The 13058-nt window shown below is 38.3% G+C and overlaps 2 protein-coding genes across 2 annotated transcripts; both read left to right on the forward strand.

The window, feature by feature from the left end:
* The first annotated feature begins 327 nt into the window (after positions 1-327).
* On the forward strand, positions 328-1935 carry LOC149038852 (neuromedin-U receptor 2-like). The gene has a single exon (XM_089184532.1). It carries the CDS (start codon positions 699-701, stop codon positions 1665-1667), a length of 969 nt encoding a protein of 322 aa, XP_089040658.1. The 5' UTR covers positions 328-698; the 3' UTR covers positions 1668-1935.
* Positions 1936-3003: 1068 nt separating this feature from the next.
* LOC113664910 (allatostatin-A receptor) lies at positions 3004-8324 on the forward strand. Its single transcript, XM_027180527.2, has 3 exons — positions 3004-3159; positions 4863-4921; positions 6020-8324. Exon 3 carries the CDS (start codon positions 6046-6048, stop codon positions 7024-7026), a length of 981 nt encoding a protein of 326 aa, XP_027036328.2. The 5' UTR covers positions 3004-3159; positions 4863-4921; positions 6020-6045; the 3' UTR covers positions 7027-8324.
* The last annotated feature ends 4734 nt before the right edge of the window (positions 8325-13058 follow it).

The following is a 13058-nucleotide window of genomic DNA, read 5'->3' on the forward strand; positions in this document are numbered from 1 at the left end:
GCGTAAAATTCCCTATCAACTCTCGACAAGTTCATCACTTCTCAAACACATAACAATTACGAGTTGTTATTAACTGTTACTGCAAGACGATTGTTGATATATTGATTGTAATTCAGTAATAAAAGATAGGGGTCATTAGACTTATTTCTGACGTACAGGCACGTAAAGTTAAAATTAAGGGTGTTCAGTGAGAGACACGGTAGCCCTTACTATTGTTGCGCTGAATTCCGGGTCGGAAAGTCCGCGTTGGAAAGCTTGACCAGGTCATTGTGTTGTATTCCTGGAGTTACTTTTATCCTCACAGGAGCCTTTCTCTCCTCAGTAGTATGAATTGGTACCGACAACTTGTTAGGGGAACCAGGGTAAATGCTGGGGGTAATCTGCGATAGACTAGCACCCCGATTCAGTGGGAGTAGCAAAAGCTATAGTCGCCTAATGATACGGAAACCGAAACATGTTCCGGCTGTGTGAGCCACTTAGTTCCATTGCCGACTTCACTTCACCTTCTAAAAGTGTGTAAGGAAATGATCAACACATTGTCAAAAATGATTGGCTACTTTTTCAAGAGAACATACGGAGTAGTATCGATCCATCAACGAAATGGTATACAGGCATCACGAAAGCATTTTAGGGCCACTGTAACGAATGTCTTTGTCCTTCATCATTAAATGATTTATTCCACACTGTGCAATTAAGTAATGTTCCCCTGTTTTCCAGGAACTCCAAAGATGGGGGACGCTCTTTTCTTTGGACTAACGCTTACTTACTCAATTCTGATTGCTATCAATCTTATCGGTAACGCTATGGTCATTCTCGTTGTTCTCCTGAACAAGTCCATGCAAAGGCCAATCAACTACTTGCTTGTAAACTTGGCTGCTTCGGATATGACTGTGGCGATTTTTGCCAGCATCCAATTTCTCATGGAGCCAACACTTGCTGATGCTGAGCCATTGACAGCAATATTTCTTTGCAAGTTTTTAACAGGTGGAACCCTGGGTTGGGTTGGTGCAGTATGTTCTATCTTCAATTTAGTTGGCCTCGCCATTGAGCGCTACTACGCTGTCATTGTCTCTCACCGTCATCGAGGCAAGCTTACAAGTGGCAGGTTAAGGGTGTTCATTTTTGTCAGTTGGACGCTAGCTCTCATTTGGGCTGGTCCTGGTTTCTTCATAACTACTTATATAAAAGAATCCCAAATGTGTGGACATCAGTGGCCAAAAGAGATTTACGCTAAGATGTACACAGTCGGATGGTCGTTTGTAGCCGGTATAATACCTATAGGAATAATGGGATCATTATATTATAAAATAATATACCGTCTTTGGTTCACTAAAGAAAAGGCCACGGAAGCTACTCAGAAGGCAATGCTGCGGTACAGAAAACGAGTTACAAAAATGGTTATAGCCGTAACAATCATTTATGTACTCTGCTGGGGACCTGAACTTATCATTTACTTTCTTGGATTTCTTGGTGTATTTACATTACAGGCCATTCATCATGGAGTTGCCTTCGCTCTTATTGTGTTTAACTCTTGTGTTAACCCTATTGTCTATAGTTTTCAAAGCAGTCAGTTCAGAACACATCTCTTGTCTTTGATTCGCTGTAGAAGACGTGATAATCGAGTGGTACATCCAATCAATAGATCCCACGGCTTTGCACTTAACTAATCTTACCTACATTCTTAATTCTAAAAGTTTATATTTAAAACATCGTTACTGTCACAATCATTTTAAATAATGATCATAGATAATGACCATGGCCAAAAAAAAAAAAATCTTCGTTAAGCCCCTGACATTTCATCGTCAGAACGTTTACAAAGAAGGATGCTGAAAGTTTCGCGTTCTTGGTGTGGTAGAGCTTTGTAGTCAAGCGAGCTTATCTCTTCTTTTGTAAAAATATCAGAACGTTTGTTTATCTCGGTTTAAATTTCAAACGAAGAACAAGAATCACGTGTGATATATTCTCGTGCGCGATCCATGTCCATAAAAGCGAAATGCAATAATAAACGTTGGCAAGGTATGTAAATTAAATTTGCCATCAATAAACGATAGAGCTAATGAATGGGAGAGAAATAAGAGTAGAAGAGATGATCAAGTGTATAAGTGTGGATAGTATAAAAGTTAAGTTAACTTAAAGGCTTCGCGTATGGCAAAGGCCATTCCTCACTGTGGGGTGGTGGGGGGGGGGGGAGGAAAGGGGTGGAGAGAGATAGAGCTAGATAGTGCCTTTTATATATTCGTTTTTAGACAACGGGCCAATATTCTCGTCATATTTCACCATGACGTATGTCCTATAAGGGAGAAAAAGGAAACAAAAAGAGGCAAGATAGTAAGAAAAATAGACTCTGTTTCTGTTGGGCTCTGTTCCTGGTGACCTCTGTTCTCCCCATATCGGGAATAAGCATTTGAATGCACAAACTTAGGTGAAATCAACAAGCTGTGTGTGTGACAAGGCGACATACAAGACTATCCGAGAAGAGCCTTGTACAGAGTTCAGTTCCTATCAGCCCAATTAGCAGTTAATTCTACCTGATCATATCAAATTACACATAAATTTGCGCGAACTGTTCACCCAAAACTAACTATTTGTGCTTTGTTCTTCGTGTCTCTGACAATGCTGACATAGTTTACGATATGAAAATATTTTTGAACATGTTAATTCAAAACTCAAGTTTCCTTTAGGTTCGAGTAAGAATTCTCATTACTTCTCTTTAAAATATGTGTTTAAACAATAGGTAATAGTAAATTCTGTTAGTAAAAGTTTCCCCAGTCGTGACATGTTTTGAAACGAAAGTACTGAAAGACAGCTTCCTTCCTGGGTACATCATTGTGCTAGGCGAATAGTTCTATTAATTGCTGAACCCCTGCGTCAGCCAATCACAAGAAAAAAAGATATTGCGACTGAGTTGTTTACCAAACAAATCATTGGCACACCTGAAGAGATCACGCGCCGGTTTGGTCGATTGGATCTTAACAAATCAAGGATGTAATGACGATAATGTCTACTGAACGAGCTGGATTTCGACGTTTCCGTCTTTTCTTTTCGAAGTATAAATAAAGCAGCATATACATAGTCCACTTGAGTGTTCCATGGACGTTTGGCGCGACGGTATTGTGGTAACATCTCGAGGTGTACAACGGATGTTCAACCAAGCTTTGTGTGAGTATCTAGAATTTTTGTTAAAATAGCTATTCAGTACTAAGCAACATAAGGACAGCCCAACCTACCTGCCGCCTTCCTCTAAGTTAAGACAACTATCATAAACTTAAATTACATTTTGCTTTACGGGCAACAAAAGGAAAATCATAGCTGTCCCACTCCCAATTTCATTGCAGTCATTTTACCGCGGCAGTTTTTATCCAAATACCAAGATACGCCTCTGATTCGCATTTTCAGGATAATGCAAAATGGTGTGTGGAAACAATTTGGACCTTCCCTTTCAATTCAAGTTATTGGCATTACGTTCGTTGTGCTGCCTTTCTCCATCACAAATTAAGTCCTTATAAGTCTTAAAAGAACACTGAAGCCTAAAAGTGAACCATTTGTGAATTGCAGCTTATGGCTCAAATATCAAGCTCGAAGATTTTTTTAATCTTTACGTCTAACCTCGCCTCGAAAAAATAGTTTTACGTCGTATTTTGACGCTTCCTTGACAACATCATAAGACCCAAATTAATTTTTTGTGCCGGGTTTGTGATAGAATATTTGGATAACTATAAGTGTAAATCCTCTTTCGTTTGTTAAGTTATTATTTATTTGCCCGGCAAACGTGCGCTTTCCTTTCAAAAGAAAACTTCAGCCGACAAAATGTGCACAGTTGATTACGATCTGTTTTCAACTTAGCGCACTACGGAAAACGCGGCAATTTAAAACGGTTCAGTCAATTATCTTGTGTATGGACCTTTATATCTGTTGGTATTGCATTGTGAAAGCGAAGTAAATAATTTGATTTATTTAACCTGCTAAGACGAGAGAAACTTCCCTTTAGTAAATTCATTGCAGAACGAGATGTCTATTCGTATTAACGCCGGAAAAGCTCCTAATTTTGTTGATTGATTATTAGACTTGTGACGCACTCTAGAACTAGCCATACAGGTTTATCATAAACTATGTCAGTCAGACTGAAAAAAAAAAAAAAAAAAGAAAAGTAATTTAAATTGGAAAATGAATTAAAACTTACTGACAAGTTATCAAAAAAGCTCTGCCGGGTTATTTAATTGAACTACGATATAATTTTTGATTAAAAATAATTTTACCATTTGCAAAACATTTCGCTTCAATGGTGGCAATTTGACCTAAATCACACCTTAGAATGGCGAAAAGGGAAACAGCTGTAATTATCAGAGTTATTGTACTAGTAGCTAACCTGAAAAAACAAATTGAATGTTTATGTAACTATGGGTGTTTCGTTCGATCGAAAGTAATGTGGGCGAAAATATACTTCGACTCAACCAGCACTATCAGTTGCAATAATGATGTTTAATTTTAAGCCGTGACAATCAAGAGTTGTCGGTAACCCTGTTTTTTCATCCAATAACTCCACTAGTAAATTTCTTTGTTTCGCCGATATCCCTCTAATGAAGTAAAATAGAACCTCAACAACAGCGGCAGATACTGAAAAGATTATATTTTTCTTTCTTCTTTGTAATAAAAATCTATTTAATTGTTTCATAGAGAACCTTAATCTGATTATTACTATAAGAATTGTTGTTGTATTTGTGGCATTTTCGCAATGTTGTACAACCAGAGCCGTAATTGCGGCGTATTTCATGTTTTGTTTCTTGTGGGCAAATCTTTTGTGAAAAAAGATTTGATTTTCCGTGATGTTTAAAGGTCATAAAAGTTGGCTGTTTTCCTCGCAGATGTCCATTTTTGCTTGTTGCTTCTCTGAACCCAATTGCTCCAGGCGTGTGATAAAGAGGTGAGTATGTCTCTTACCTTAAGGTTTCCCACATTGGCTCTTTAAATTTGATTCGCTGAAGTAAGTCAAATTAAAGGACATTTTTCAGGTATCTGAAATTTTTCGCCCGATCACTGTGCAGTAAAAGTCATTTTGATATAAGGTTACCTGCAGTTCGTCAATCGAGTTCTTGAAACACTCAGTGTGGCATTATGTGGCCATGATAAGGGAAACTTAGAGTGATTGAAGTTCGTCCTTTTGATTGATATATCTGCCTATAACACCATGTCATAAGTCTTCTTCTTTCTTCTTCAAGTTGAAGCTCAGCTGATGTATATTAAACTTCATTACAGTATCCTCTCTGTGAATTGCTGTTTCCAGCTCCTTGAGTCTTTGCTTCACTAATTGGCCAAAAAAGACCATAGCATTTACTCTCCCTCTTGCTGATCTGTCTAGAGAATTGCCCAAAGCGTCGAAGAGTGAGGACTGAATGAAATCTGAGCGTAGTGGAGAAACAGTGCACAAAATATCACAAAGTAACACCTTAGGCAAAGCTATCCTGTAAACACAGGGATAAAAACAGATGTATCGAATGACTAGTTGTAGAATTCGTTTGACAGTCGCACTACTCATTTTTACAATTATACTCTGCAGTCTCATTGGATTAGTTGACGATGCATGCAACAACAAAGATTCATCCATCCTGATTTATCCGCCTCTAAACCCAAATAACCTTGTGCACAACTTGAGAGGGTTAAATGTATTCAGGAACAGGAAATTGCAATTTATGAAATGTCACCAATAAGCTATCATAAAACAAATGAGGAAGTACGCGCGATCCTATTGGTATAAAGCTACGACTAAATGAGGGTATGATAAAAACGATCGTGGTGTTTTACATTCTCATCCTGTTTTGAGAAGTATCTTTAGAAATCACATTCAATTAAGTTCATTCCTCACGCCTTGATCTTAAACTTCAAGATTATATGACCTATATAATGTTATTCCTTAACATGATTCCTTTTTCGATTTCATCGACTTACGGCTATCACGATGCTTTTTTTGTAAAGAGACCAAGATAGCTGACTTATTTAACCTGTTGACATCTATTTTTCGTAGGCAGCAAAATCAAGAAAGTCAAGAACATGTTGTCGTCGCTGTACATTGGGTTTTCAGTGCTGTTTTCAGTTTTGGTGATATTCAATCTGGTTGGCAACACTTTAGTGATCTTAGTAGTACTACGTAACAGGTCTATGAAGACACCCACCAACTACCTCCTCGTAAACCTTGCAAGCGCCGACATAGTGGTCGCCTTTTTTATCGGTATCCAATTCATAGTAACACCAACCTTCACCCACCCCCAAGGCACGTTAGGAGCAGTGCTCTGTAAGATAGTAACAGGTGGTACACCAGGGTGGGTTGGTGCTGTCGCTTCAGTGTTTTCGCTGGTGGCCATATCAATTGAACGTTACTGGGCTGTTTTGCATCCCCACAGTCAGAAAATTAAACTCACAAAGACAAAAATTGTCGTACTCGCTCTTCTTTCCTGGATAGCATCTCTCACTTGGGCAATCCCAGGATTTTTGGCTACCACATACATCAAAGAATTCAAAGGTTGTGCACACAGCTTTTCCAAACCAACCTATGCTAAGCTATATACTGTTGGGTGGTCAGTGGTGGCAGGTGTTATCCCTATCAGCATCATGACCGCTTTATATTCCAAGGTGGTTTATCGTCTTTGGTTTGTGAACAACGCTACAACTGAAAGTACCCAGCGTGCACTACTGCGATACAGAAAACGCGTCACCAAGATGGTCATATTCGTTACAGTTGTGTATGTGCTGTGTTGGGTCCCCGAGCTGTTAATTTACTTCTTAGGTTTCACTGGCACTATCACTTTACAGCCATTTCACCATGCTGTTGCGTCTGCTTTGATTGTTTTCAACTCCAGCATTAACCCAACCGTTTACAGTCTACAGAGTAGTAAGTTTAGAAAGCATCTTGGGGAATTAATTTGTTGCACGAAAAGAAACGTGGTCACTCCTTTCAAAAATAGTGGCTTTACAGTTGATGGCAAATCAGACACCATGGAAATGGAACGGGACGTGCCTTCAACTGCCGAGTGAGCGAGCGAGAGGGTGAGTGAGTGAGTGAGAGGGTGAGTGAGTGAGTGAGTGAGTGAGTGAGAGAGAGAGAGAGTGAGTGAGTGAGTGAGTGAGTGAGTGAGTGAGTGAGTGAGTGAGTGAGTGAGTGAGTGAGTGAGTGAGTGAGTGAGTGAGTGAGTGAGTGAGTGAGTGAGTGAGTGAGTGAGTGAGTGAGTGAGTGAGTGAGTGAGTGAGTGAGTGAGTGAGTGAGTGAATGAGCGAGTGAGTGAGTGAGTGAGTGAATCAGAAGGCGAGTGAGAGTGAATGAGTAAGTGAGTGAGTGAGTGAGTGAGAGAGTGAGTGAGTGAGTGAGTGAGTGAGAGAGTGAGTGAATGAGCGAGTGAGTGAGTGAGTGAGTGAATCAGTAGGCGAGTGAGAGTGAATGAGTAAGTGAGTGAGTGAGTTAAATAGAGCGTGAGCAATAGTGTATCCCTGTTTAAGTTAATCCATGAGATAACATGTATTCCAATGAAACTTTTTTAATCTGAGATGTGTGGTAGCAATTGTACATTGAATGAAATATCCTAGAACACTTAAACTGGTGAACCTTTAGTGAGAGGGAAACACATGTTACTGCATATCCATCCAGAGCTTATTCTAAGATAAATAATTTGAATTGATTTGGGGTGAATCTAAAGTTTCATTAATCTTTTTCAGAGTCATTCAATTAAAGCTATTACTAGCCTTACAAATACTTAGTAAGAAAAAATACTAAAACAAAACGTGTACAATTGTAAAACATTCCACCGTAACATAGCAATACTGTCTCATAATTTAAATATTTAACAAGTATGTACTGACAACTATTAGTTTGTCTATAGTGATCATGATTACCCCCTTTTGGGTGCAATTCTAAATCACTCATTAATCAGAATTCTTACACGAGGTTCTTTCCCTTTGTGTAACATCAGGCAAAGATATCACTTCTTTTAGTTTTAATTAGATTTTTAAAAAAAAATTATAACCCATTTCATACCCATGAGTATCCTGCTAAAAGTTTAATGTCCTTTTTCTGTACCAAATGAATATCATGATTATTTATGCCACAAGGCATTTATAATTTTACAAAATCTAAATTCATGATGTGTGCTAAATTTTTTCTATGCTAAGGCTTGAAAAAAGTTATATAATTATCATATGTTTTTCCTGAGCATTTACTGCCACTTCTTATGCCTGGCTTACACCATAAATCATTATATTAAGAAAATAACATATCATAAGACCTTTTTCTCTGTTTTAGAAAGTACACATGAATATGGATAATAAAATCATACTTTGCTACATTTTGTTATTTGTTTATAACATTTGACTGGATTGACAGTCATAAAGCCACTTCTTGCAACCAATCCTGTTTTAATTCTAGCAGATTTAAGAGCAACATTACTGAAGTTATGGAAAGAGGGTCCCTTACAACCCTTTGTAAAACTCAGTCACTAAAAATATTTTGCTTTTCACACCACGAGTAATATTCAAAACTCTTTCATATACACAAGAAATTTAAGGCAACCATCTTGAATTAATATTTTACTTTTTCTAGTCTTGATCAGTGTTACACCACAAAAGATGACACAGTGTCTTATATTACTTGTTCAAGAACCATTACTGGTCTGTTTTACAACTTTTATCAAGCCATATGTAGTCCATCTCCTGTAAGACCTTGGTCAAAACCTAACCACAGCTGAGAACCATATGTACATTTTCAAAACACTAAAATAGCCCAAAAGTCATCATGCAAACCAAAATGGTTCAAGGGTCATGTTTAAATACACAATTTTGTGAACAAGGATGTGAAAGATCTTATCATCTTTAATCACAATTCACAAATAAAAAAAAACAAAAACAAATTACAAATATGGTAAACACATCCCCATTTAAATATGTACTTCACCATTTTAATGTGTACTTGAAATTTTAGGTATCGTAGTTCTTGAATGAACCAATCAGATCTCAAATACATTTTTAATTAGTTCTTTGGGATATAAGTTACTGTGTCAACCAATCAGATTTGGTTTGCAATATGAAACTTACTCCTCTGCAACTAAGTTCCTCAACAAACCAATGACATGGAAGAATATAAGTCAGGTCATTTCTAAATTAAGGTTTGCCAGTTTTATTTCTGTCAACAACAAATAAAACAGTTTATTTCAACATAGTATTACAGGAGCCTATTACGACACCTTTTGTCATGCAATAGGATATCCGTAGTAAATCGAACCCACCCTGCTTTCTTGAGTTTTTAATTTTAGATTACTGCAAATGAAAGCGTATTCCTCTCCCGAGTTGTTAGCTTTTTAAAAACTTTCAGGAAAATGAGACCTACTATTTGGAGAACTCGTTATAATATAATTGAAGTTGTTGCCAATGTTTAGCTGGCAACTTTCTGTTGATTCGCATTTCGATCATCCTTGAAAATGTCAGCTACTTCTCAGCGTCTAAACAATACAACACTCTGTTGTCCTCTTTCGCAATGCTTTTCGTACCTTTCGTGTCTGCATGTAGTCGCTGATACAATGCGCACTAGGGTCAGCGAAATGTCAACATTTTCAAGATCTTAACAACTGTCTAAAGAATCCTTATTACTGTTCGTGTTATCATTATGAAACTTTGCTTCCAACTTGCTGATCGTCTTCAAACATCTTGAAGCTTACAGCGTTTGAGTTTGAGTGACTCATTATATTATAATTAATGTCACGTTATACTTGATCATCCTCTTTCGAATACGTGGTCGATAAAATAGGTTGCATTAAGTTGACCGAAATGCCACTTTCTTCAAAATGTCTTAACAAAGGTCAAAGGATTCAGTTTAATTCTTTGTTTTACCAGTACACGATGTTGCCTCTGGGTTGATGACCGTCTTCAAACAGCTCGAAGCGTGAAGAAAAAATTATACATCGATAATATCATACTGTTCTCAATTGCCCTCGAAGTTTGCATGGGCTGAGTTGATGAACCATGACCATGACAGCCGTCATATAACAATTAGTTGTCCACTTTCGCAATGCATCTTCTGTGGTCACGAAAACAATCTGCTCGGCGAAATTTCAACATTTTCAAGATATCTTTACAACTGTCTAAAGAATCCTTTTTAATCTTCATTTTGATAGTGTGCTACTTTGCTTCTGAGTAGCAGATTGCCTTCAAACAGCTCAAAGCTTACAGCGTTTGAGTTGGTGAATTATTACATCATTGATAATGTCACATTACACTCGGTTGCCCTCTTTCGGGTCTGCAGTCAATAAAATGGTTCGCATTTAGCTGATCGAAATGATTCAGTCTAGTTCTATATTTCACAAGTCGGCAATGTTGCCTCCAGGTTGATAATCGTCTTCAAGCAGCTCGAAGCGTACAGGGTTTGAGTCAGATGATAATTATACATCGATAATATTATACTGTTCTGTACTGGTGGGGTGGCAGACTTTTAGATGGTGTTGCAGTACCCGTAGATGCCAAAAAAAAACAACCCTGTGTTACAAGGATAAAAATACCCATTGAGGCAGCATATCTGTAGCTTGAGAAAGAACCAACAACAATTCAATTACATCACAATTGTTTAGTCGGCACCTAATTTAGAAGTAGGATGCTCATAGTTTTCTCACACACAGCCAACACCCCACAGCTCACTCAGGGAAGTCTATTTGCCATATCATGGCAAATAGTATTAGAGCAATACTCACCAAACATTTTTTGTTTGGAGATCAGTCGCATGTAGCTCATGGGTTGTTTCTTGAGCACAGTCCGCCCAAGCTTCAACTTAATCATCTTGTGAAATAAGAGTCATGGCAAAATTATAAGAGTTTGTATGGGAATATTTACGACTGCCAGGTTTACTACATACATAAGAAAAGCCCACAGGCAGCTCAAGCTCCAGCTGTGAGATAATCATCTTGCGTAATAGGAGTCACGGCGAAATTATAAGAGTTTGTATGGGAATATTTAAGACTGCTCTAAGAAATTAAAAAAATGTCAGATTTTCCATAAAAATACCATAACTTACTTCGTAAATAAGAAACGGCTTTTCTTGAGAATGTAGTGAACCTCGAAATGGATAACTCGCTAAAATGGGTTCTTTTCAACAGAGCGATCAGAAAACAAGAGATGCACTGTGGAAGTAAGGCAAGGTATTTTTATTGAGAATTCTACTTATTGTTTTTGATTTCTTGGAGTGGTCGGAAATAATCCCATACAAACTCTTATAATTTCAGCATGGATCTTATTTCGCAAGATGGTCATCTCACAGCTGGAGCTTGGGGCGGCCTGTGTTTTAGTAGTTTCTGTGTAATATTACCACTCTCATTTCCAGAGCCCTCTTGCCTCGAGCCCGGCCACTGTGTCGCAGTATTTTGGGCGCCTATAGAACAACCAGCGCTAAAACTGTGGTCCCTTCGGAAGCATTAGCGAACCTTGCAAAAATACTTCAGATACACATATTTGGTCTGTCAACTACTGGTAGATATTCGCTGCCAAAGGTGTCGTGTTTAAGCTTTTAGCAATACACATGCTCCGTATATTCTCTTTCTTCTTAAATCCCTTGAGGAAGTCTCTGTTTGTTGGACAAAACATTTTTAAGTATTTTGAAAACCGCGTTCTCAAAACCACAGGTTTAAAGCCGGTGAATGAGTTTATCTTTACTCCAAAGCTTTTGAAATACCTTCCCCTCTCGCTTCTATACATTTTATACATTTCTTTTTCACTTAATTAAGATGGACATCTTCTGCCACAATTTGCGACTCCATCGTCGACACTGTCCAAAAATCGCGAAAATTCTGCGCCGTTCCACGCATTTTTTTCTTCTACGGGTTCAAAGCACGCAAGACGGACTTACTTATTAGCCAATCAGAACACATGATTCCCTCATCTTACCCACGGGGGTGTCAGCTTCAAGAGAGTTATCGCTACTCTTGTCATTATTAATAGCCTCCGTACTGACAAATGTTCGTTCCGTGTGTCAATCTGATCCATAATAAATGTATAATTTGAGTCAGATCCAGAGTCTGGGAAAAAAGTCAGAATGTCAGCCTACTGCAACTTACCTTGCTTCTGTTCTTTGAAAAAGCACGCAGTTTGAACCGGTGAGACCGCGCACGGTATATGCGTAATTGAGCAAGCGAGTCTCTTTTATGCGCACTGATGCATATAGATGCCAAAAAAGGATGAGGCTAATATTCAACCATCTTGACCCGACGGGCTTGGTCAAAAAAGGATTTTGATACACATTTCGATTAGTCAACGCAAAAAGATTTTGCGTTAATAGTAATCAAGAATGAAACGTTTATTTCGAACGCCGGGAAAGAAAGCCAACTATGTTTTTGGCACAGTAAACCCACGAGAGTAGCTTGTTTTCTTTGTTTTCACTGTCCTCTACCGCCTTTTGGGACTTCATGTCTAAAACCTACGTCCTCTCATGTCCGCTCCAAGCACTTTGCGCAGGATCCAAGCCGATGCGTGGCCAATCAGAACACAGGATTTGCTTCACACTACCCATGGGCGCTGCCAGCGATATAAACTACACCTTGAGTTCAGGACAACCGTCGAGTGGGAACTTGTTTCTCTTCTGAATTAAAAACGCGGCGAGTAGGAGTTTCAATGCATACCATTTAATTGTGGAGACAAAAATCATCCGGTTTCAGGAGCACTTTTTTCTTACAAAGAAGAAATGTTCACATTTCTCGTGTCGAAGCCACGGGGAAGTTTGGGTTAGTTTGTGCTTCGGTGAGCTCACGACTCTGATATTGTTCAAGGTATTAAATTGTGTATGAGGGTATTGCGCCAGGTTAATTTAGAAACCGACATCTATAAACTAAACAAACAATGGAGGAAGTGTTTCATTTTACAAGCCAGACGGGAAAAATCTTACAGCCATTGAAAACTGACAAAAAAAAATTACGAAGACTTCAACCAAAATATTACGTATTTTTCCTATCAGAAGCTTCTTCGTCAGTTTCTTCAACTCAATGTGATTATTGCTTCACGGGCAAATAGCAATCTACATAAACTTGGCAACCACTAACTGCGAA

This window comes from Pocillopora damicornis, chromosome 10 (genome assembly GCF_964200805.1).
Source record: "Pocillopora damicornis chromosome 10, jaPocDami1.2, whole genome shotgun sequence".
NCBI lineage: Eukaryota > Metazoa > Cnidaria > Anthozoa > Scleractinia > Pocilloporidae > Pocillopora > Pocillopora damicornis.

Bases quoted from the DNA above. Each gene is read 5' to 3' on its own strand.
- LOC113664910 (XM_027180527.2), top strand. From the start codon at position 6,046: ATGTTGTCGTCGCTGTACATTGGGTTTTCAGTGCTGTTTTCAGTTTTG.
- LOC149038852 (XM_089184532.1), top strand. From the start codon at position 699: ATGTTCCCCTGTTTTCCAGGAACTCCAAAGATGGGGGACGCTCTTTTC.